General features: G+C 39.0%; 1 protein-coding gene across 1 annotated transcript; it reads right to left on the bottom strand.

Moving 5' to 3' along the window:
- Positions 1-937: 937 nt before the first annotated feature.
- On the bottom strand, positions 938-27,055 carry SLC26A5 (solute carrier family 26 member 5; the record flags this gene model as incomplete). Its single annotated transcript, XM_084229416.1, has 18 exons — positions 26,898-27,055; positions 25,477-25,616; positions 23,971-24,081; positions 22,563-22,729; positions 21,781-21,945; positions 19,609-19,761; positions 17,030-17,112; positions 12,401-12,548; positions 10,992-11,105; positions 9,277-9,354; positions 8,513-8,608; positions 8,202-8,308; positions 6,491-6,560; positions 5,899-5,991; positions 5,231-5,338; positions 3,066-3,263; positions 2,435-2,489; positions 938-1,122 (listed from the first exon to the last, which is right to left on the bottom strand). Exons 1-18 carry the CDS (start codon positions 27,047-27,049, stop codon positions 938-940), a joined length of 2,223 nt encoding a protein of 740 aa, XP_084085542.1. The 5' UTR covers positions 27,050-27,055.

The following is a 27,055-nucleotide window of genomic DNA, read 5'->3' on the forward strand; positions in this document are numbered from 1 at the left end:
GAACTCATGCTGCAGTGGCTGTGGATAGCTTCAGTGGTGAGAGTTAACCCCTTGTACCACCAGGGAGGCCCTGCCCCAGCCCCTTTAACAAGTCAATGTAATTAAAAAGAGGGACTGTGCTAAATTAAAATAAACTTAAATGACCTAAAGTGACATGATCAGCGCTCAATCATAAAACGGTTACCAGAATGGATAAATCTATAACAAATTTGGGGACAACTTGGAAAACTTTAATATGGTTTAAGGTAAAAAGGTTCTGAAATGGAGATCGTCAACTGGAAAAAAAAATAGGTTATGAGACACTAGACACTATAAGGGTTGTGATCTTATCATGGTTAAAAATGTAAATACAAATGCATAGAAAAACATCTGAAAGGATATGCATTAAAGTTTTAACAGTAATCTGAATGGTGGCAATATGATCTTATTTATTTTTGCTTGCCTACTTTTTCTAGTTTTCTGCAATATACTTAAAGTGCTTCCATGATAATAAAGAGGTTATTTCAAAAGAAGCACTTCTAGAAAATTGTGGGTTTGTCCCCTCTGTTAGATAATTCTGATTATAGAAACTGTGTAGATCAGTAAGTATAAAAACAGGGTAGGTAGGTAGGTAAAATACCTAAAGGCAATAAATTCTCAAGTATTTGACTTAGAGATATAATGTTTAAAAGCAACAGAAATATCACCTTATGATAATTTCAGGCAAGAGATCAATTTATCTTTGAAATATTAAAAAAAATCCACAAGTAAGATACATCTGGCTATGTGTCATTCACCCTCCAAATCAAGCCTTGACTACTATAATACTGGCTACTTGACTACTGGTATAGTGTAGTATTTACTCCGAGGGAAAAAAAAAATCTAGGGTCTAGTATTTAAAATGTGTAAATGAGTAGTCACGAGAGGCTCATACCCCATCCCAAGCTGAGTTGCTCATCTAAGCCTCAGCAGTGTCATTGGGCTCCAAGTCCTCCTGGGGAGGGGGAGCCAAGGCTTCTTGTTCAGCAAGTGCCTCTCGAAGTTGGCTGCCTAAAACTGCATCATGAATGCTGTAGAACAGAAGCTCCATTAAGGCAGGATTTTCAAAAAATCGATTTCGAGTGAGGTCATTCACAACTTGTGCTACAAGAAAAGAAAAGAAAATTAGTTCACACTGAGTATCAATCTTAAACAAAAAAAGTAATACTTTCATATAGATTAACTATTTCAAATGATATAGTAAAAAGTCTTACTCCAACAACATCCCCCATAACACCACATTCTGAGTCACAAAAAGCTCCTTTTATTATTTTTCTTGTGTATTATTCTTTATACAAATAAAAGCAAATATAGAAATACATTTTTATTTTCCCCCTTTTTAATGCCCAAAAGATAGCATGCTATAATAAGATTCTGGACTTTTTTTTATATAATTGTTAAATTTTTTACCACTATGTGATAGTCAACTCTGTGAATATACTCTGGTTTATTTAACTGGTGCCTTTTGTTTGACACTTGTGTTGTTTTATTTTATAGATATTACTGTGATGATGAACCACACACGTGTCATTTTGCATATGTGCAAGTAGATAGCTGGATCTGCTGGGTTAAAAGACATTTGTAATTTTGAAGCCAATGCCCTTCCTAGGGGCTGTTCCATTTTGCACTCCCACCAGCATTGTCTCATGTCTGTTCTACAGTCTGCCTAAAAAGCATGTCAAATATTTTTGATTTTTGCCATTCTGCTAGGCAAAAACTGATGTCTTTATGTACACTTTATTTCAAGTAGTGTTTTAGCTAAAATTTAATATAAAACAAAAATAGCAGAAATTGTGTCACAAAATTGATAAATGATATTAGGTAACTGTGTTTATAGCTGTAATAAAATAGTTACTAAAAAATAAACCTGGCCAGGAGATAGTTTTATTAGCTCCTTTCCTGAAATTGCAGTTTCAGAAGCCCACCACAAGTAACCTAGTAAGATAAATGCTTGTAAGTGGTTAATTACAGAGTTAGCTTTTATTTTTTATTTTTTAAAAAAGATTTATTTATTTACTTACTTATTTATACAAGCAATGGGTACAGTCAGAAGCACAGGAGGGTGAGAGAATTCATCAGAGCCAGAGTGGGGAACAGAACAGGCAGACTGACGAAATACACTGCTGAGGGGAGCAGCGGGCATGGCAGGAGAGGTCTGCGCACCATGTGGGACCCTTACCTAACCGGTGGCCGGGGATCGAACCAGCGCTGTAGAGGCTGCGGGCAGCTTCGCAGCCCAGCGCTCAACCGTTGCACCATGAGGGAGACCCCAGAGCTAGCTTTTAGAGTGATTTTCAGAATAATTTCATTTACACCAAAAACTAAAATTAAGGAAAATATTTCTAAATGCAATTACTAAAAGGGAGAAGCGAAACCAAAATGTTAAAACTTCTCCCCATTCTGGAAGTATACTCACCACTGCATCCTGCTAAATACACATAAATGCCGACATCTCCATATTCTTTTACCATCTGTAATGTTGAAATAAATTTAGTTTGTCTTGATTTTGTGCTAGAAGCAAGTCTCTTTTTACCAATATGTATTCAGTGATTTAGGATATTCTAGCTCATTCACTTGAGTTACTCTGCTTCAATAATTATGCGTTTTGAGTTAATCATTTAAAGATAATTTTGTATTTTTTATTATATGGACAGTAGTAATTAGATGTATCAAATGATTACTGTTAAATTTTACTTAGGTGTTACATAGGTATTACAGTAATGATTTGAAAAAGGAATCTTCTTATAGGGCTATATAAGCTGAAACATTTACAGATGATATAATGACTGAGATGTGCTTCAAAATAAGAGAAAGGGAAAGTGAGTAAGAGGACCGTAAATGGATAATTGTTGAAGCTGAGTTACAGCTACATAGGGTTGATGCTATGTTCTTTAATGTTATGTATTTTTTTAAATTTCCAAAGTCAAAAGTTGAAAAAAAAAAACAAAGAATTTTAAGAATTAAAGGGACTCTTGTTGAACTCTCATTTTACCAGTCATGAAACTGGACATAGAGATATAAAATGCCTTGTTTATGATGATGCTTACCCCTGCTATAGTTTTTACACCAACAGAATCAATAAAATTGACTTGCGTAAAATCCAGAATGATAGTGTGCACATTTTCCCCTGGGGGCAGGAATCGTTGCATTTCTTCAGGAAATGTGCTCTTGGTAACAATTGGGGGGTATTTTACTTCATCGTCTTCTTCAGGCTTGGTGCCACCTTCTCCATCTACTTCTGCATCCTATATAAAAAATAAAATCAAACCAGAGTGCTATGAATGATATATAATATTCAGTTGTCTCAGTTTCTTCTCTTGCTTTTTTTTTTCTTAAAGATTTATTTATTTATCCATACAAGAACTGGGGTACAGCCCAGAGGTGTGGAGGGTGAGAGGATTTACTAGAGACAGAGTGGGGAACGGAACAGGCAGATTAACTGAAATACACTGCTGAGGGGAGCAGTGGGCGAGTCAGGAAAGGTCTGCTGTGCCATGTGAGTAGCTCCCTGGCTGGGGATCGAACTCACGCTGCAATGGCTGTGGATAGCTTCACAGCTTGCGTCTTAACCGCTTGCACCACCAGGGAGGCCCTCTTCTCTTCCTTTATATTGCATGTGTGTTGAATGAAATCTACTTTTTAGTATCATAATCATTTCCCCCTAACTTTTATTTTTTATTTTTAAAAATTTATTTATTTATACAAGAACGGGGTACAGGCCAGATGTGTGGGAGTGTGAGAGGATTCACCAGAGACAGAGCAGGGAATAGCACAGGCAGACTGACGAAATACACCGCTGAAGGGAGCAGCGGGCGAGACAGGAGACGTCTGCCGCGCCATGTGGGACCCTCGTGGGCCAACCGGGAACGAATCAGTGCTGTAGAGGCTGCGGACAGCTTGACAGCATGGTGCTTAACTGCCTGCGCCACAAGGGGAGGCCCCCGCCCCCCGCCCCTAACTTTTAAAACAGTTCCAATTACTTCAGTATGACAGGCCATAAATCACCATAAACCTGAATGGCAAACTCGAGCCCTTTAACATTTTTACTTCTGAAATAAGTAACCACTGAATTCATTCAGTTGAATGAATCCAGGACAAAGTACTAATGGTGACATTTATGAAGATATAGTAAGTCCTCTCAACATCATTGTTAGGTTCTTAAAAACAAACTTAGAGCAAAATGATTTTTTTTTGACAATTTTACTGTAGGGTAATTGACATACATTAGTTTAGTTCCTATAGCAAATATCTAGTGACAAGAACATGACCAAAACTCTAAGTGAAGAAACAAAACACTTCTAATATTAAACAATAATTTGTATTTATTTGTTTGTTTGTTTATTTATTTATTTATTTATTCATTCACTCACTTTCCAACTGGCTTAGTCCAGTTTTGGGTGGCAAGTAACCAGCACCTACCCTAGCAGCTTAGAGCACAAGGTGGGAACTAACCATGGATAAGGCACCTTTCATTGCAGGGTACATCAAACACACATCACGCTCACTCATACTGGGACAATTTAAACCCACCAATGAAGCTAATGTGCACTTCTTTGGGATGTGGAGGGAAACCTGAGTACCTGGGAGAAAACATGCACAGACATAGGGAGAACATGAGAACTCCACACAGCTGGGAATCTAATTTTTTCTTATTAACATTATAACGAAATGATGTTGAAGAAAGGATGTTATTTGAGGACCTGATGTACTGTGTGATTTCACTTTTTTCTTTTAAAGATTTATTTATTTATTTATACAAGAACTGGGTACAGGCCAGAGGTGTAGGAGGGTAAGAGGATTCACCAGAGACAGAGTAGGGAGCAGAACAGGCAGAGAGACCAAAGACACTGCTGAGGGGAGCAGTGGGCAAGGCAGGAGAGGTCTGCCGCACCATGTAGGTATCTCCCTGGCCAGCCGGGAATCGAACCTGTGCTGCAGAGGCTGTGGACAGCTTCACAGTGCTGCACTCAACCCGCTGTGCCACCAGGAGGCCCGAGATTTTTACTTTTTAAAACAATGTTTTCTTGGGCTCATTTCACGACTTATTTCAGAAGCATTCTCATAACTGACCTTATTCCAAACCTTAGATTCTTTCTAAGCTTTCCTATTTTAGGAACTTCATGCTATGTGAAAATTTTGATCCTGAATAAAGGTTGGCAGGGGCACTGCAGATCAACAGAGAAGGGAAAATTACAACAAAGTCACCACTTACCGCTTTGACAATGGTTGCATTGGCCATATTTGCATTTCCCACTTCCTTAGCATACTTCCTCATGGCCTTTCTTCTTGCTCCCATTATGAGTGCTGGGTTCACGCCAGTCTTCACAGAAAAGCAATACAAGCAAAATCACATCTTGGCTCCCAGGGACACACTCAAAAGCAAATGATCTTCAATCTCCCCATATGACCATTTTCTATGTCAAATTATCATCCAGCCCTGCTCTACCTTTCCCTCATTAGTAATCTTTCTTTTGCTTGGCTTCATTCAAGACAACCAGAAGCTAAAATATTAAAGAAAACATTTAAGTGGGTTTTTTTTTTTTAACTTTCTCTTTCAGATTCAATATTTAAGAGCCTCTGGGTTGATTGGGAAGTTTTTCTAAGTACAAGACAATGTATGGTTGAGTTCTAATCATGATCCAAGGAACCCACATGGTCCCAAAAGAAACCAAAAATTATTCTATTCATAAATATTTTTGGAAAAGGTAACACTTCACATACAAAAGGGAGATTGGTATTAGTTACAAAACAGCAAGAATATACCAAATACCATTCATTGAATTGGACCTTTGAAAATGGTTAAGCAAGACATTCAAGTGACCCTCAAATCCTGCCCCCTCCTTAGAAATAACCACTCTGAATCTCTTGCGACTCACTCACCTTTCTTTTCAGTGCATTGCTATACAAGTCACTATTTGCATAATAAATAGGAGCATTTATTTGGAATATTTTTATTCCAGGAATTTCTCTGACCTGAGAAATAAAATATCAGTGATTTTAACACATGAAAATGTTTCAGAATCTTAATAGAATACCAACACATCAAACAAGGAAAGAGAAAAATTTAGTTCAACTCATAGTAATAAAGTGAGTATCAAACAAAATGAAGAAACAGAGGGATATATCCCAAATGCTAGAATGAAACAAAGCCCCAGGGAAAAATCTCAATGCACAGAATTAGAAAAATGACCAGAAGAAGAGTTAAAACTAGTAGATCTAATCATGCACACTAAAGTTAGGAGAATAATCAGTGAACAAAATGAGAACTATGACAAGAAAAGAGAAAATTTCAAATAGAAATAACAGGCCTAAAGAATATAATAATGGATTCCAAACAGTAAATCGAAGTTTGGGCTTTTTACTTTAGCCACTATCTTTCATTCCCATTATTGTCCTTGGTAAAAATAATATTTAGTTAGCCAATCACATCATATGCTTACATGATTTAAAATGATTAAAAAAAACAACTTACCTCCTCAAATGCATCTATATCAATATATACATCAGTATCAGGAAGCTGTCCAAGGACTTTGTAGCTGGGACTAAAGATAGAGAATGTGTTAAAATATTATTGTGTTGAGGTGCAGTATGTGATTAACATGAGATTTTGTGCATTTACATGTCATATATGGCATTACTAGTGAATTCAGGAATACTTCATCTTTATATAGTTCCTTTGCAGAAGGGGTCCACGTATATCACATACTCTATGCCATTCCAAGTCAAACACACCCCACACACTCCCCACTGCCCCCTCCTCATAAAACACATGCACAATAATATACTTCATACCATACGGACTACACACAGTCACACCATACACCACACACTTTTCACATACACAGTATGCTCATACCATACATACCACACCATACTACCTACAAACCACACAATCATTTGGATCAGGACAAAGGCTTAAGCATTTAAAAATGGATAGAAAACTGTACTGAATTCAAGTCACTCCAGGCATACATGGAACTCAAGTTCTCATACCATTCAATAGATAGTGTTCCTTTGTGTTTCTAATAAGCCTCTGACACATGTGGGCTGGGGTCAACTGAGGACATGGGGAGAAAATAAAAATCTAAAATTTATATTGTTTTCCTAAATTTGATTTGAATAGATTTTAAACATTTTTGAGAACCCTGATTCCTCTTACTAGGACAATCTGATTCAAATTAGACTCCCACATGTAATTAAGGGTGACAAACATTATTGCGACAAAAAATATTAACATTTGCAACATTTTTTATGAGGAAAATGCTCACTTTACTCTGGAAAATGGGGTACATTTCATCATTCTGCAGGTAAATATCAACATCCCCATTAAGTAGCTTACAACATACCACAGTCAAAATTTTAAGAATCATCATGTGATTTGCAATTACAGCAAAACCAGACTAATATCATTTTCTTATTGGGTGAATAGTGTGGGCGGGACACAGTACAAGGCTCTTTGCACAAATTATTCTCATTTGGACCTTACTGCAACTCATTGAGGTAGCAAGTATTAGTCCCATTATGTAAATGCAGAGAATGAGGCTCTGAGAGACTAGTCAGTTTATAAGGGCTACAGCCAGACTTGAGCCCAGAGGTGCTGACTCTAAAGTTAGGCAATTTCTATATAAACACAATGTTTCTTTTTTTATGGTGATTATCATGAATGTCTTTTTTTTAATGGTAATTTCTTAATTTATCATGAATGCAGTATTTTTTAAAAAGTTACTCTATACCTTCCTCAGTTTCCTACTAGGGAGAAGAGATGATAAGCAGTAATGTTTAAATGACAACTGAAGACCTGTGTATGATAACATGGCATCAGAGTCATCATAAGCCATATTGACACCCAGCACCAAAGCAAGTTGCAAGAACATACTGTTCATTTAGAAAAGCCTAAGTAAGTCTATGTACCACTGGATCCCAAATGGCAAGAACAATGAAGGAAATTAGGCTCTTTTAAACAAAGTCATTGGTGGAAGTATAATACTGTGACATAATAGAGCATCTGGCAAGGTTTTACTGAATTTTTTATTTGGCATTTGTTTAGTTAACAGGACACATGAGTCTTCAGTTCCCTTTCAGTTGATTAGAAATAACCAAAGGGCTCCACCTTTGCCTGTATTTAAAGTCCACATTGTAATCTCAGGTGAGATCCTCATACCCAACCCAATCTGTGCGCTTACCTCTGTGTCCTGTAAATCACAGTCAACAGTGCAATGATCACAGCTGTAATCAAACCATAGTCCAATCCCAGGAACAAAGAGGAAACAAAAGTAGTCAGCCAGATGGTCTAAGCAAAAGACAGAAAGCTTCATGGAGAATCCTGTTAAAAATTGCCTAAGAGTTAAACTCACATGCACAAAGCTATGTTTACATGTCTAATTGGATACTGCATATGATAACTAACCACTAACTCATCTTTCTCATATATTTATCAGCAGAAATCAATGTGTTGCTATGACATATTCACCTAACAATCACCTTTTTTACTTACTAGCTCTATTTTGCTGGTTCTCCAGAAAAAGGGGAGATCAGAGAATTGCATGAACATTCCTTTCAGGTTGACGATCACAATGGCCGACAGCACAGCCTGAAACACAGAACATCCGTACATGCCCCTCCTCTTGTGTCCAAAGAGCCCCATTTGCTGGCTCCTCACTGTTTCCTGCTCCCCTCCCCATGCCTCTCCCTTCTCACTTCCTGTGCGGTAATGATGGTACATTAGGAGCCATGAACACCTGGATTTTCAGGACTTGGTTAGCTAAAATGGGCCTTGGAAAACCAAACTTATATCCTAGTAGCAAACCTGCATGGTGGTCAAGCGGTTCAGAATTAAACGTGGTACTCAAGGAATTACTTCATCTTCCTACATTATGATTGTCTCTATCCTAAATTGTTTCTGATATGTACTATAATAAATATGTCAATAAGCAAATGTCTTATGTATGTAGGTCATCTCAGATTTTTTAATGGAAGTATAAAGTCATAGCAAATCAAAGAGAGAAGAGGCCTTGGAGATCAGCTAGTTCAAACCCCCACTTTACAAATAAAGAAACAGACCCAGGGATGTTGAGATGGCTTTCCCAAGGCCCTTTTGGGGCAGCTGCTGGTAGACTGTGGAGCAGGATGTGGTCCTAGCCTTGGCCCTTTCTCATACCACCCTACTAGTATTACATGAAAAAATCATGAGATAGCCACAAAAACATAAACAAAATCTCTATACATGGAAAAACCTCTTATCAAGTCCAAGCTACACACCTGGGGTAATGATTCAAAAAGGAATCCGGTGGCTAATATGACCAGCAGAATCATTAACGAGGCCAAACATCCTGCAAGCTGAATGAGAAAAGACACATGGAAGGGGCTTTAAAAGACTTGATTAATTGGAGGAGCATAACTGGGTATTCTGATTATCACTGTGGGAAGATCAAGAAACTATGGATTCCGAGCTTCCCTGGTGGCACAGGGGTTAAAGTCTCAGTGCTATCAAGCTATCACCAGCCACTATGGCATGAATTTGATCCTCATGGGTTTGATCCCCAACCAGGGAGCTAACCCACATGGTGCAGCAGACCTCTCCTGACTCGCCTGCTGCTCCCCTCAGCAGTGTCTTTAGTTCGTCTGCCTGTTTTGCTCCCTGCTCTGTCTCTGGTGAATTCTCTCACCCTCCCCCCATACCTCTGGTGTATACCCCAGTTCTTGTATGCATAAATAAAATAAACCTTTAAAAATAAGAAAGAAAGGGCCTCCCCTGGTGGCGCAGTGGTTGAGCGCTGGGCTGCGAAACTGACTGCAGCCTCTGCAGCACCGGTTCAATCCCCCACCGCCTGCGAGGGTCCCACATGGCGCGCAGACCTCTCCTGCCGCCCGCTGCTCCCCTCAGCAGTGTACTTCGTCAGTCTGCCTGTTCTGCTCCCCGCTCTGGCTCTGGTGAATTCTCTCACCCTCCCATGCTTCTGACTGTACCCAATGCTTGTATAAATAAATAAATAAATCTTTAAAAAAAAAACAAAAAAGAAAGAAAATATGGATTCCAATAAGTCACCCAAATCTTTACATAAGCCTATACGACTTTCCACACCCTTTCTGAAGTTTTGGTTCCTCTTAAAAGTTTTTAAACAAAAGTTGAAACACTTCAATATCCTGACTGAAATGCCTTGGCTGCAGGTATGGAAGAGAGATGTTTAGTGCTGAACTGAAACCCTCAAGAGTCAGAAAAGTTCAGATAAGACTGCTGTCCAGTGTGGTAGCCACTGGTCACATGCATGCTCAGCGAAATAAGCCAAAAAGAAAAAGAAAAATACTGGATGGTCTCACTCATAGCAGGAATCTAGAAAACTTAAACAAGGGACCAGGAAAATGAATATAAGAAAGTGAAAATCAAAATCAGCAAAAAACTATGAACCAGAGACACTTTTTGGGGGGTGGGGGGCAGGAGGGGAGGGATTGGGGTCAGAATGGGGCGTTTGCAATTGTATGGGGGAATATAAAAATAAAATTTATTATTTAAAAAAAATAAATTAAAAAAAATTAAAGTTATTTTATTTTGTATATTTGTTTGCACTAGCCACATTTCGCAAGCCTAAGAGCCCTATGCTGCTAGTGGCTACCATATTGGATGGTGCAAATATTGAATATTGTCCTCATTGCAGAAAGTTCTATTCGATAGTGCTGGCATCCTGGCCATACCCAGTCTCAGGTTTTCATGACAATATCCTATGATGAACTTTGAAGTTTACTGGTCACAGGGAGTGTTGTATAATTTCCCAATATAATTGGAGGATATGCCTCTTTCATATAGTTTCAGTTCCTTGCAATTCACTTCAACCAATCATGCCTTTCTCTGATTTACCACATGGCTCACTGGAGCATGGATCTTCAGGCAGTGCAGATTTCAGTGTTAAGAATGGAATAAAGGGATTAAAGTTTAATTCCCCAAGTCTCTACTCCTTACAGGCCAGTTGTATACATACCTGAGTCTTCCCTCCAGTTCCCTCCTGAACAAGGCTTCGAGACAAGGAACATGAAATTGAAAAAGTCTGGAAGAGTGAGCCAATAGAATTGCACAGTCCTAGAGCAATGAGTTCCTTTCCCATATGGAAACAAAGCACAAAAGAGATCAGTTATTCCTCAGGAAGCAAAGAGACAATGGCTCATTGAATACACTTTTCCAGTTGTATAGATTGTCACTATTCTCTTTTCAAATATAGGAATTTGTCTGGCATGAATAAAAAACAGGAATTATTGTATAATTTAAGGTGGAGAAAAAACAGTTTGAATCTTCATTGTAGATAAATGCTGCATTTACCACTCAGCTCTCTGCTTCCCACAATCTTTACACAAATAATGCCCTTAAAAAAGAAAAAGAAGGGGCCTCGCCAGTGGCACAGTGGGTTGAGTGCCACTCTGTGCTGTGAAGATGTCTGCAGCCTCTGCATTGTGGGTTCAATTCCCGGCTGGCCAGGAGAATCCCATATGGCGCGGCAGACCTCTCCTACCTCACCCGCTGCTCCCCTCAGCAGTGTCTTTGGTTCTTCTGCCTGTCCTGCTCCACACTCTGTCTCTGGTGAATTCTCTCACCCTCCCATGCTTCTGATCTGTACCCCAGTTCTTGTATAAATAAATAAATCTTAAAAAAATAAAGAAAAATAAAAGAAAAAGAAATCTGCAGCAAAAGGGACAAAACATTTTTTCTGTTTAAGGGGAAGTTATTGGTGGACTATTGGCACCTTTCAAATGCCAGGGGTCTTGGTCACCAATGAGTATATGCCAGTGCCCTCCTGGGACAGTGAGTGAGCCCTGCTCTCAGGCTACTCCAGGTCTTCCTAGTTGGATGAGAGTGTCTTTTATGAATGTAGAACATCTAGTCTCCTCTAACAAATATAAAGCATGTTTTGATATTGTCTTGCCAAAATTATAGCTCACGGTAATTGCATTAAACACCCTATCTATCGGTTATAAAAAAAAGGTAGAAAAGAGAATATTGTGGTTTGAATGATACACTCAAAGCTCAATGAACAAAGAAAAGACTTCCTGTAGAGAAAAAATGGTTCTGGAAAGACATTTTATTCTCAGTCTGTGAGCATTAAAAACGGGGATAGCAAGTAAAGGAGTCTGGCAAACTTCAAGCCTCGGATTGTAGATTTCACCTTTCTAGCTGGAGTCCTGTCCATGAGGTAGTTCAGAATCCTGAACTTCAGGATTCTGATTTCATGCACATAAATCTTAAAAACTTACAATGTTGAATAAATATAGGCTTCAACACATCCATCCTAAAACTAAAAGTTTTCGACTAAGACCATGAGATCTAGTTCATTTGTCTTCCAAAACAGAGCATGAAGACTGTATTACTAAGAAATATCTCCAGGAAACTGATTTTTACCTGATTGCCATCAACCTGGTAGCCATGTTTAGTTGCCAAGGTCTTGGCCATTGAGATGGTCACGGAAAACCCAACGATGGCTATAGCAATGGCATCCACATACACAAGGTGGAAGAGGCTGGTGTCTGGATTGGCTGGAGGCAGCAGCCTGGAAGGTCAACTTGACTTTAGCCTGATGGTGTGACCACTGGGAAAAAAATGCAACTAGAGGAAGTACTTTAGAGGGGTGTTATATGCAAATGAGCCAACAACATTGGATGCTTGTTTGCTTTGGTTTGTCAAACAGGAAGGCTCTCCTTCATCCAGAGGTTTTTTCCATGCTCCTCCTTCAGAGTGCTGGTTTTCTAACAATCGTGTTATCAAGCAGGGGTTAGATGCCATTTTGTTTAGAAAATGAGTAACCTCATACCTTATTCATCATACCTAATGGCACCCCAAATGGTAGGTGTAACTAAGACAGGACAGGAAGAAGAAAGGGTCAGCGAAGTGCCCAGGTGCCATGAGACATTTGAACTGGGCCTCCCCTGGGGGAGCAGCGGTTGAGCGCTGGGCTGCAAAGCTGCCCGCAGCCTCTGCAGCGCCGGTTCGATCCCTGGCCACCAGCAAGGGTCCCACATGGAGCGCAGACCTCTCCTGCCACGCCCGCTGCTCCCTTCAGCAGTGTACTTCATCAGTCTGCCTGCTCTGCTCCCCGCTCTGACTCTGGTGAATTCTCTCACCTTCCCGTGCTTCTGACTGTACCCAGTGCTTGTATAAATAAATAAATTAATTAAAAAAAATTTTGAACCAAAGACTATGGGCAAGGAGAGTGTTGACAAGGGCTACCTTACCAGAGAATTAGTGTATGAGCAACAGTAGGTACTCACTGCTCTCCCCTGTAGTTTCAGGTAGGGTTCAGTTCTTTAATTCTTCCTGTGATCCCTTGAGTTTCTAATATGGGAAGGAGCAGCAGAAGATTTTATTGCTTGGGTCTTACCTGAGAATCCTGGGAACCTGAAGGGGCCAGAAGTGTGATTCCTGGAGTCCCACAATGGGAAACTCAGTTTTTTGGGTTCCTTCTATGGTTTGAAACTTTTTCCCTAAAGGAACAGAAGAGAGGGTCCCTAGAGTGGTATGGGGAAAGGACCAACAGAGGTTTTCAAATATGCTCCAATCTGCATTATGCATTGGGCATAATAATAATAACACCAATTAGTTAATGCACAGTATTAATTATCATTATAGTAATGATTGTTTATTGTGCCCCTTCTGTGCCAAGTGATGTGACTGTTTATCTCCAATAGCCCTGTGAGGTAGGCATCATTATCATCCCCATATTACAGATGAGGAAACTAAGGCATAGTAAGGTTAAACAACTTGTCCAAAATCAAACAGCTCATCTACTATGTATACAATAAGGACCACAAAGAACTCACCTCCCTGTGCCTATTTCTCTTACTATGTCATAGCATGATGACAAAGTGATGCTCAAATTCTGGGCTAAGGGAAGGGGAGGGGAGAAAGGAAAGGAAGTTAACAGATATACTAAGCTTAGTTTATGAGCTACATGCTTGAATATGGTATTTCATTTGTCCTCACAACAATCCCATTAGACAGATGCCATATATAACAACATATAGATGGAAAGTAGATGCCCACAGACATTAAGTGATCTATACAAGCTGAAACAGGGAATCAAACCAGAAATTCTGACTATAAAACTTATCGTTACCTTGTACTTTGCTGTCTAAGCATTTAACTGGGAGGAAAGGTCCAGCATCAGGTTGGGGTCTGAGGAATATGAGAAAAGGGTGCATTTTGATTGAGTTAAGGAAATCAAACCAAGAAATAAGAAACAGGATATACTACCACAACCTGGATCTTTAACAGTCAACTGTCACTTTCTGGACACTGTCTAGTATCTGTATCTACAAGTGTGGCAGTCTGCCTTCAAACAGGACCACCAACCATCCCCCCCACTCTTCTGCTGTTCCTATTTTCCTTCCTGTTGAATCTGGGCTGATCTTTGATTTTCTTTAACCAACAGATGGGGTAGAAGTGAAGTTGTACGAATGCCTCAAAAGGCCCGGCTGCTTCTGCTTTCCTTTCTTGTTCTGAGGACAACCAGTAAAGAGGGCTGGCTGTCCTACAGTCAGCTCTCAGCTGCTCCAGTCCTCAAGCTGAGATGTCAGACAATTGAGTGATGCCCACTTGGATCTTGCAGGACCACTCACGGTTTCAGACATCTTTACTGCATGAGACACTCTGATGAAACCAGCAGAATCACCACCTGGGTAAGTCCAACTATTTACTTGTGAGCAAATCAACGTATGTCATTTGAAGCCACTATTTTGCAGCAGTTTGTTATTCAGTAATACAGAGATAGTAGGTAAGCATTACTTGTTAGCTGCTTTGTTTTGGCAAAGTTCCAGAAATAGTGTTTCTGGATAGCCAAATTCCAGAAAGGCAAAATGTTTTAAATTAAAAGAAATGTTCACCTCGCACATATAGAGGGAAAGCATCACCTCTGAGTGTAATGAAGTAAGGAAAGGAAGGTATTAGGCAGAAATGCGAATTTTTAAAAGGAGAAATCTATTTTTGATTAGTTATTGAACAGGGCTATCCATCAGATCCAGTCAAGGACATGTTTATCAAATGACTGATCATGTTAGAAACCCAAGTTGAGGTAATAGAAAGAGCACACAACCGAGTATCAGAATACTAAGTTTTGGGTCCAGGCTGGGAATAGCTGGTGAATCACTAACCTCACTTACATCTCTCAAATGTCACCTTCTCTGATACTTTCTGCCTACAACAGCAACTCCAGCTCCTGCTGTCCCTTACCTGGCTTCCTTTTATAGCACCTGTATTTGCTTACTGGTGTACTACTGACTGACTGTCTTCTCATAGAATATAAGCTCCATAACAGCAAAGACTTTTTCTACTTGTATGACTAACTGCTGTGTACCTGGCATATAACAGCTATTTAATAAACACATGCTGAATAAATGAGACTAAATGAACTTTCTCATCTGTAAAATGGGGCAACATATACCTCAATAGTGTTATTCTGAGTATCAACTGAGATGATGAGTATAAAACTATCTCATAAATTTTAAGTCTGAATAGAAAGGCAAGTGATGTTACCTGCTATATATACTTTCCATGGAATCATTATAAAAATTTATTGTTTTGAAGTAGAAGGCCAGATTACTCCTTCAACATTCCTCCATAGGTGAATATGGCTCAAAGAGCAAGCAATGATCCCTCTGCTCTCCAGAAGATTTTTAGATGGGAATAGAGGCAAGGCTTGATGGAACATGCCAAGGTCTGTTAATATTCAACATCTGGGCAAATGGCTGACTCCATTCTTTGGGTAATAGAGAAAAGGGTGTTGAACGAAAGATAAGAGATATTACATGACATAGAAAGACAGAAACACCCAGCGAGAGATAGAGTGACAGCCAGAGAGTGTCACAGAGGGACATAAGAAGACCAGGAGAAACTGTAGTCACTCTTGCTCTTTCAAATATTAAAAAAAAAAATTAAAAAGTAGAGCTAGATGATATAGATGAAGATTATATATGGTTTGAAACTAGAAAACTGACTGAAATAATGAGCCACAGAACTTTCTGTGAACATAGATAACTGCTTACCTGTAAGTCGGGAACTGCTGGAGCTGCATTATTTCCTGCAGCTCTCACAACCACCACGAGGTAGGTATTAATTACCAAGCTTACCGGGCAGGAGAGGGAACTGAGGCTTTTAGTAGTAAGTGACTCACTTAACGTCACATAGCTAGTAACTGGTGGGCTAGATTCAGGGTTCTTTGCTCATAACTCTTATGCTACCCAAGGAGAGATTTTTAAAAAATCTGTACCACCCAAACAACAGGAAACTAAACCACATGCCACTGTCTGCAGGATTGTAAAATGGTGCAGCCACTATGGAAAATAATATGGAAATTTCTCAAAAAATTAAAAATAGAAATGCCATATGTTCTAGCATCCCACCTCTTAGGCACATATCCACATTCATAACAGCACTAGTCATAATAGTTAAGAGGTTAAGAGCAACCCAATGTCTACTGGTGGATAAATGGATAAACAAATTTTGATATATACATACAATGGAATTTGATTCAGCTTTAAAAAGGAAGGAAATTTCTGTCATATGCTACATGTAACATGGATCAACCTTAGGGATATTATATTCAGTGAAATAACCCAATCACAGAAAGACAAATATTGTAAATGATTCCAGTTAACAAGGCTACTTAGTCAAACTGAAAGAGACAAAAAGCAGAATGGTGGTCACCAGAGACTGGGTGAGGGGAGAATGGGGAGTTGTTTAATGGGCATAGTTTTCATTTTGCTACACAAAGAAGTTCTTAAGATCTGTTTCATAACAACGAAAATACACTTAACACAAAGTGTGCACTTCCAAAGAACAATATGGTAAATGTTATGTTACATATATATATTTTACCACAATAAAAAAACCCACACATGCCAGAAAAAAATACCCTGAATTTTCAACTATTTCATAGAGGAAAAAAAAGGTTACTTTTCATTGCAGAAATCAGAAACAATAATAGATACACTGATTATTCAAGTCACACTATTACTTAAAATAAAACTATTTTCCTACCCCAGAGGAAGTGTGCCAACGACATCCACACTGTATGATTCTTTCAAGTTAAAGCCAGCTGAAATGCTAGTTCCCATCACCACCTGAAACAGACAAATCCAAATGTACCTTTGTAAATGAAAATTCAAACACCATAAAAATGAGCTTCAAAGAATGTTAGCCAAACCAAGTCTATTCTCCCTGTTAACATTCAGTATTAGAACAGAAGAACTATAGTTAGCTTCCAGCAACTCTAGCTTCTTTTAAATGTCTCTACCCCACAAAATGTAAATGGTCTATACAGTTTCCCTTGTGGCCTGGAATTCTTTACTCCTTGCTTTCTTGTGTTCCATGCTGAGGTGTTCAGTTAGTTGACTGCAACAGAAGGAGTCCATTCGACCTTTCAGGGGTTGGCTTTGCATTTGGGGCAGATGAAATAGTTTCTGGCCAAGATGGTGTGAGCAAAGGATACTGAAATGCAGATTGTGTGCTGGTATAATGACAATGTATCATTATGAAATATGTTTGGATTCACAGTCTTCCTATTGACCCTGTTTTCAGGACAGCAGCACCCAGTGTGGTTACAGATCTCTCCACTCCACAACAGGTACAGGGTCAGGGTGAAACTGTACATAAGGTCAGAATGTCACTATACATAAGGCTACCTGGGTTTTTAGGGCATAGGTTTAGCTGGTGTATTAAGTGCAGTCCTTACTGAATTATAAGAAGAGAAAAATAACAGGAGAGGCAGCAGTTCTTTTCATCCCAAGAACTATTGCTATAGAACTTTCTTGAGTGACTTATTTACAAGAGAAGAAATTAGGGCTTGCCAGGAAAGGGAGCCAGGTTTTCAGTAGCAGCTGTGGCAGGGAACCGATAATAAGGTGAGCTTATTATCAGAAATCAAGAGCATGGTTGCTTCTGGCTCTTTTGATGAAATGCCCTATTTTTGTTGGTCACAATTACATTTGTCACCCTTAATTGCATTTATTGTACAAATCAAACTGGGGGAATGCCCAGAACATTCACACCCACAGGATAAATATGGCTTAATTTTCTGGGGTATCTGCTTTATGCAGTGGTAAATAATTTAAACTGTTGTTTGCCTACCAACACAAACAGATGAGATAGGCTTTAAACTCAAAAATATTTATTATAAATAAGAAATTTTATGTTTAAAGGTAGTCATAAAGACTCTGTTCCAAACTTCCCAGTATGAGTTCTCTTTCTCTCTTGCTCTGAGGAGCACTGTTAGCATACTTTCCAGGATGAAACCTGGAGAGCCATCCTCCTGGGAAACATGAAGGGCTATGTAAAGGGAATCTGGAAAATGGACAGTACCAGTAACACAGCCAGGAAAGGCAAACTTCACCATTTACTTCATATTTAGGGTTAGCTTTGCATGCATGGCAAAGAAGCTGGGAGCCTCTTGTTCTCCAAGAGGAAACAGGAACCCAGTGAGACAGCAGGTTTTGAAACTGCTAGAGATAGTCCTGTTGGGATGCAGACAACACCAAAGCAAGGAAAAAGATCAAAGGGACTGTCTTCATCATGATCTATACCAGCTGGTTATTTTTAAAAATTAATTTATTTACATATATTTTACATCATTGTTCATTTTAAAACAATGTTTACTTTTTCCCCCACCAGCTGGTTATTTTTATGGCAGAAAATTTTTGCCACATGTGGATCAGACAGATCTCTATACTCTGGTTTCCAAATTATGCAGCCCAGGGAAACTTACCAGGATACTGGGCTATAACTTTCAAGGGATATAGTGACATCTGTCATATTCTGCAAACTTCTAGTTGGAGGTAGTTCACAGTTTCAACATCAGTTCCTACTACCTTATTTTCCATCATACCATATCTTTGCAAAATGGGTGTTCAGTGGCTATGGTGGATAAAAAGCAGGTACCAGGGCCTCCCTGGTGGTGCAAGGGTTAAGACGCAACCTATGAAGCAATCCGCAGCCACTGTAGCACAAGTTCAATCCCCAGCCAGGGAGGTAACCCACATGGCGCAGCACAACTCTCCTGACTCACCCGCTGCTCCCCTCAGCAGTGTATTTTAGTCAATCTGCCAGTTCTGTTCCCCACTCTGTCTCTGGTGAATCCTCTCACCCCACGCACCTATGGCCTATACCCCAGTTCTTGTATGCATAAATAAATCTTTAAAAAATAAAAAGCAGTTGCTTACCTTAATTTCTGAAACTGCAGTTGAAGAAATTCTAGCAACCAATATATACTTGTCAATCAGCAACTTTCAGTATTCAGTGCAGTTACTAAATAGTCATGTACACTTTGAAAGTCTACATTAATGTTCACCAATCATGAAATATAAAAAATAACCCAGCCCTATGCTTTAATCGCTTAGATATAATTTCAATGTTTTTATGGACCACTTTCACCTATATTTTAAAAATAATCCATGTCTATTTTTTAACAATTTTGGTTTTTGTCAGTATATTTATGAAAGTCCCCCTTGACAAATTCTAACCTCCTCTTGGCAGAATGAGAGTATAAAAGGTCTAGTTCCCTGTGCCTCCCCTGTCCACTTTTGAACCCCTGACAGAAATAGCCAAGTCAAAAGCTGACTTACCGCAAAGAACTCTAAAGGAATGGGTGCCGGCAATTTTTCTTTAAATCTCTCGTTAAACTCCTTGCCACCCAATAGCAAACCAAAAACCATCAGCCCGACGCCTAGGGAACACACGTTGAGGTTTTTAACATTCTGCAACACAGCAACTGTACTCTGTAACACAGTGAATACTGGATGTTACATCAAGAAATAGCCCCCAAAGTAGACAAAGTCACCCCAGTGCACTGATTCACACCAGCCATCCCGTTATTGGACATTTCTAGTAAAAAGTTCTCAGGCTGAAATCTCTTTGTAGCCTCTACCAATAAGGAGGCAGTTTAGCTCAGTCACATAACTTTATTGTTGTAATTTTCACCCAAGGTCTTACAGTGTTTTTGTTAATGTCCCAATGGAGTATTATAAAATTCAGAGCAGTAAACTTTAGGCTGAGTACTGAGCAGGAGCAATGGATGAGGAGGTGATATCAGCAAAAATAATCCAAAGGAAAGACAGAAAAGCTTTTGGGTGCTAAAAGAGAGAGAAATCACTGTTAACAGATGGAAAAAGAATTGGGTAGGCTCTGAAGACAAGAGAGGCTCAAGTTTAGAAAGAAGCCCTGGAAGTTCGAGAAGAAAGTAATTTTATCCTAGAGTTGCAGTCATAGCACCCCAAATACAGTCAGTACACATCTGGACCCTAAGAAAGTAGTTTGCCACTAAGCCCAGGCCACATACCTTTCCTATCAGTGCCCGGAGCATGCTTAGGTGTGCTTATTTTTTCTATTTCCTTTACAACAAGGCATTTAGGGAAATTTCACAGTAAGAAGCATGTTACCAGCAATAATGGGAAATGAAGAATTTAGTTATTTAGGGAATGCTCCTATAGTCTAATTTCATTCTAATTAATGAAGTACTTGATTCAAATGTTACTTCATCAAAATGACCTTCATGGACCTCTAAACTAAAGGTTTTCAACTTTCACAGCAGCCTGTACCTTTTCTTCATAACACTAAATGTAATTTAGAGATAAACACATATTTATACAGTTAACAGTTTACTGTCTGTCTGTCTTCCCACCAGACTATAAAATCCAAGAGGGCAAGGGCCATATCTGTTTATTTTTATTTATTTTTTTAAAGATTTATTTATTTTTATACAAGAGCTGGGGAACAGGCCAGATGCGTGGGAGGGTGAGAGGATTCACCAGAGACAGAGTGGGGAACACAACAGGCAGACGACCGAAATACACTGCTGAGGGGAGCAGCGAGCAAGACAGGAGAGGTCTGGCGCGCCATGTGGGAATCTCCCTGACCGGCCAAGAATTGAATCCACGCTGCAGAGCCTGTGAACAGCTTCACAGTGCTGCGCTTAACCCACTGCGCCACCAGCGAGGCCCCATATCTGTTTATTCATTGCTATGCCGAGCAGTGTCTGGCACACAAATCTACAAAGATCTTTTTTCCCCAAGAATAGCTTTAGTAACATCTCAGAAGTTTTGATACGTAATCTGTTAACTATCATTTGATTCTAATTACTTTGAAATTTCTGCTTTATCCATTGGTTATTTAGAGGTATGTTTTTGGTTCCAAATGAATGGAATTTTGGAACTATATTTATTGATTGCTAATTCTATAGCACTATGTGAAAAAATATTGAACTCAAAATTTCATTTTCAACATGATCAATTATTACTATAGTCCCCTATGTGCTTGCAAATAATTTATATTTTCTTTGAACTGGGTACAAATAGCCTACACTTTTAGTAGGTTAAATTAGTTGATTGTGTTAATTAACACAATTACTTACTTTTTTTGTTTTGGTCTACTTGAGTAAGCAGTTTTTGAGGGAGATGTCTTGAAATTATTTGTTAGTTCCCAAAGAGAGTGATTTTGTCTTAAGAAAAATCTCCCTCTTCAGCTAATCAGGGTAAAGATACAGTAGTGAAGTAAAGACCTAACAAAAAATTCATTGGGAGGAAGGCAGTATCACATATTACTAAAATGGGACTTTATGGTTTAATTCCTCTTATAGAGGTCTTCTTGGAAAAACCTTAGAATAACTGAATCTTTTCTGTATTATTGAAAATCTTGGTAAAATGAAAAGTAAACCTTGAAGGCAAAAGGGATACAGAAGGGGGAGGAAGGGAGAAAAAAAGGAAAAACAGAACCAGTAAGTCAGGAAGTTGTTTACTTACATACACCACTGAAAAGATCCCACTGTACCGCTTTGTTTTAACTCCAAACAGGTATCTTAACATGGAGGTGAAGACATGCACAGCTGCTGCGGTGGTAAACCCACGGACCAGGGGCTCAGTGAGATATATGGCCACAAATCCAAATCTACAGACACCTAGGCAAAACTATTTTTTTTAATGACAAGGAAACAAATAAATCACATGATAGATCAGAAAGTTGTAACCAACAGAAAACATACAAATTTTTTTCTGGACCAATTTCTAACACTACAAACTTGTATGTGCAACAGGTAAGTAGTTAACAAATCAATCACTGGTGATACAGAGAACAACTGGAAGTTTGGAGTAGTTTGCCCCAGAGACTACTGGCCATGCAAGGACCTTCCCTGTCCTGAGGAACTGAGGGCACATTTAGTCACATCACTGCTTGTTTCTACCAAGTAGAAGATGCTTTTTCCCATTACTAACCAATTCTGTTTTGAGTTTTTCTTGCTTTTGGGATCTCTAAAGTACCCAAATAAAACAAGTTACTAATAAATATCAGTTTATTATTATTATTTAAAAAAAATCAATTTAAATAAGGCATGCAGTCTTCCTGAATGCTCCTAAATAGTGTTCTTGAAAGCTGGTCTTTCTGAATGCTCCTAAGTGCTATGAACACTGACTCTGGATTTTTGCTGGCTGAGTCTGCCCACTATGTAGTAGACCAGCCAAGAAAGAGGACACAACAGATATTTGTTAAATAAATAATCATGAGCTCACTACCCATCTGTGAGTTTTACCTGAATGATTCCTGAAAGTAAGGTTACAGACATGGCGACTTTCACTCTCAAGGCATCTCTTGCTTCTGTACCATTAGTTGTGTTTACTCCTCCCGGAATGACTATATCATCTGGTACTAATCGCACAGCCACAGCACCAATCATGAGACTAATAACTGCAAATGGACCTGCAACAATGAAGCACTAATCAAGGAAACCATTTTTAGTGTATCTGATGTTGTTGCTAGTACAGCAAGAGACACAGCTGAAGTCAATAAATCACTATCCAGCTAAAATAGCAGTGCTCTCCTTAAGCATTCTGCTCCTGGCTTACAAGCTGTGTGTGCATTTACAAGCTTTGCAAGCTGTGTGTGCACTGACTGTTCTCCAAAAATGACCATGATGATATCTTCCATCCCACATATTCTTCTAGAATCTTGACATTTCCTCCTTAGGAGATAGTGTAATTCCTCAGGGTGGACTTGTGACTGACTAGTAGACAATGACTAGAATGACTGACTAGACTAGAATGTAACAGACTTGTGACTGACTAGAATGTAACAGAAGAAAGTGTGTGACTTCTCGGGCTAGGCAACAAAGGTGGTGCAGCTTCTAGTTGAGAGATAGAGCCCCCGTATGGGAGAAAGCCCCAGTTAGGACCACCAGGGGAACTCCTGGGACCATGTGGAGAGAGGGCAGGAGGAAGAAGAAATGGAGGGGAGAGGAGCAAGGAGATGGAGGAAAATGGAGGGGAAGAAGAGCAGTGGGAGAGGAGGGTGAGGAAGAGAGAGAAAAAGGGAAAGGGAGAGAGAGATTTAGCTTTCTTCTAACTGCTCCAGCACCAGCCCCTGGTTCTCCACTGCTTGAACCAGGCTCACTTAGAGGAATGACCCATAGGAACGATGAGAGATAATGAAATGATTGTTGTTTAAGATTCAAATTTTGGGAATATTTGTTACCAGCAATTGGTTAACTGATAGCAGCCTTGTGCAGCACCAACATCATTATGAAATCCGTATAAACCTGATCCTAAACAACCATGTACAAAATAGGATGAAATAAATAAAATAGGATGAATAGGATGAAAATGCAATACATGCTTAGTAATTAGGAACTTGCAGTACCACTTTATAACAAAGAAAAAAGAAAGATCAGATGGGGAAGAATTGTATTAAGAACTGAAATATGTATTTCCCAGATTTTAACAATTGCTGTTTTACACAAGTGTAAATTTTCACTATCCCAAAAACTATAAGAATGCTGTGAGTTCCAGAAATCCTGGGGGCAGAATATGTTTCTAAAGCACCCATTAGCATATAGTAACAAAAGTTATCACTAAACAGATGTTGTAATAACAACCATGCTATTTCTTTGGCACAATGCAAAGCTTGGAAGGAAACATACTAAACGATTGAGTATAAGCCTTTACCTATGGATATATGTCTGGAGGTTCCCAAAAAACAATACATGATAACAGGATAAAATGAAGAGTATAGGCCAAACACTGGAGGTACAGCTGCCAACATTGCAAAGGCTAAACCTGTGGGATTAAAAACGAAACAGAAAAGGGCAGATCATTAGAAAACAGATGGTTATATATGTGTTTTTCTGTTGGTACTTTATCTCTGATGAACAAGAAAAAGCCATTTTAATTTAAGCTGATTTGTCTAAATCTGCCTGCCCTTCCACCCCAATCCTACATGTAATCCTACATTTGTGCTTGGAGAGTCCAGTGGGAGACAGTTTTTCTTGTCATCTTTCCTTTGCCAGGGCATGCAGTTTTTTCCTGCTATCTTCTTCCACAATTTAGATGAGGGCACGTGACTGGTGCAATTTTAATCTGCTGTTAATGCCCAATTGCTGGCTGTTATTCTAATGGAGTGTTTTTGTGGGTTGTTTAGAAGCCCCCTTTTAAGGAGGAACTCCCACTGTACCAGTCTCAGTCAGTGTAATGCCCCTTACAAGTTCCAGGTCCTCACACCTCTTGCAGGTTCCTTGTAGGGGCATACACTCATCCTTGGGCAGGTACATTTCAAATGGGCCAACTCTGGTTACCTGTGCCCACTGGAAACCTTGTCATTATGCTGCCATGGGCAGTTCACAACACAATCTTTTACATGTCTATTTTTCCTCCTCTTGCAAGAATTAGGCAACAGTGTCCACAAATTCCAGGGGATACAAGTCTAGTGTTCTGAGAGGTTCCTTTGGAGTCCTTCCTTACTTTAAGTTTAGGATGACAGAAATTTCCTCTCTAGAAAATTCTTTTTCCAAATCTTATATCAACCTTCTTGCCTCCTTACACATCCTGAAGTGATGCACTAGAGTTTGGTGTCATTCACTAATAGCTTTTACAGATGGCATGGCATCCTTCTTCAGAATGTGGAGGCAATAAGCACCTTTCATTCTTTTCTTGGGTCTCAAACAAATTTCTGGGACAACCAGAAAGATCAATGAATGTGTTATGTTGTGAAGAAAAAAATTTTAGCAAAAGAAAAGGTAGGAAAGCATCCCTATTTCATATGTAAATTATAGTAAATTAATGAGTATTTTCCTAAGTTCATATATCACATATAAAAATCATACAAATGCAAGGAATTCAGTATGTAATGGTCATTGTAATCAGAATATCAACTAGTAAGTCAAGAACCTTCACAATGACACTGCCTCAGCAACATGTTCACTGAATGACTGTGTAACTTAGCAAGATGTAAAGCAATGTCCATTTAGTTTCTAAAATGTAACTGCAAAATAGTATCACCACATTTTATTACCAATATTTCCAGGGCTTCTAAAGGGATGAGCATTTATGAAGAATTCCTTTACACAGGCAAAACGTACTAGAATGATATAAAATCCGATTTTGCCACCAGGATTAAATTGAACGGAAAAAAAACAAGATGGTGGTAAGGAAACAAAAGGAACACATTCTACTGACCTTGAGGAAGCTGAAGCACACCTGTGCTTATGCCAGAGACCAAGTCGCCCAACACATATTCCTTGAACTTGTATGCTGGCAACCACTTCGTTATGGGTAGGAACATATAAACGATACTTCTTATTTTCTTAGGAGTACATCTAAGGGGACAAAGAAGGAGATAAAATGAGGCATATTCCTATAAAATTCACAGCAACACATTGCCCCTTCTCATATCCTGAGTAATAATGAAAAATTAAACAATTAATGTTGAAGATGAACTTTCCACTCTGCAGAGATCAGAGACTAGAAGAGTTGCTTCTTGCAGTAATATTTTAATGGGAACATCTGAACTGGTTCCATAATAATCCTTTACAACTGACCATGACAAAAAATTATCTTCAAAATAATTGAAATACATTAGAAGTTACTATTTTAACAAATGAAATCCTTAATGTACTTTCTGGGCTAATGTAAAAGTGAGCAAGGTAGTTATTTACTGATTAGGTTAAGTTTTGAATATGGAACCACTGACTAGCATCTGCCCATTTAGTTTTCCCCTTCCTTCTCAAAATGGAGGGATGTATATTATGAGCTTTATGAACACAGGTTCAAAGCTTTAGGGTCTTTAATTAGGTAAACTCAAAACACCATTTGTCACTGAAGTGTAATAGCTAAGTTTACTTCTGGTTGTCTTGCTTAGGTGGGATTCTAGACTGATAAAACCACAGTCTTGCATTTAATCCCTTGTATGGCTCAATTAGCTCTGAAACATAGACTATGTTCTGGGCCTTGGTCAGCCCTCTTGCCTGACTATGCCAATAATCTAAGACATCACTGAATAAGAGAATGAACAGATTAATTCATGAGTCTCTTTTGATGGTCATACCTAGTGCATAGGGCCACTGAGAAGTAGTAAACACAGGGCACAGAAGGTATGGTCCAAAAGGCACAGGAAGCAGCATACATCAGATGGTTTGGTTATGAAGTATGGTAACTATCAACAGCACACATGAATCAACATTCCCAAGCATGCATAAAATGAAGACTCACAGGACACTAAGGGTCTTGACAACTTAGGTTGGGGACTTAGATTCAGGGTGTTGCCAAACCTGAAGTTAGGTGGAGTTGTTGGAACATTCCTGAGAGACAAACTGAAGAGGCAGGTATTTTGAAAATAGGTGGAACATTTGGAAGTAGGTTGTTTATATAAACTTTATGTAGATGTAAGACATAGTGGAAACTTAATAAGTTGGTGAAATATATCATGAAGCTCATGGTGAGACCAACACAGACCACTAATTGTGTGGATTGCTCTGAAAGTCATAAGTGCACACTATTTGGTTTTTTCTCCACTTCACTAGATTTTCTCTATGCATCAGACTTTGCTTCTCTCATACCTGAATGATAGAATAAAGGAAATAAGTTAAAATACAACATACGTGAATGCCTGTTTCAGCTTATCCCCAATGGAATCAGAAACCTTGTCTTTCTTGTGCAGTCTTTCCTGGAGCACCGGATGACTAAAGATGGGCCTTTCCACATAGTACTTCTGGGTTGCTGCAAGGATTTCATTTTCTTCAGCATGATCCATAGTACT

This window comes from Talpa europaea (assembly GCF_964194135.1).
Source record: "Talpa europaea genome assembly, chromosome: 3".
Lineage (NCBI taxonomy): Eukaryota > Metazoa > Chordata > Mammalia > Eulipotyphla > Talpidae > Talpa > Talpa europaea.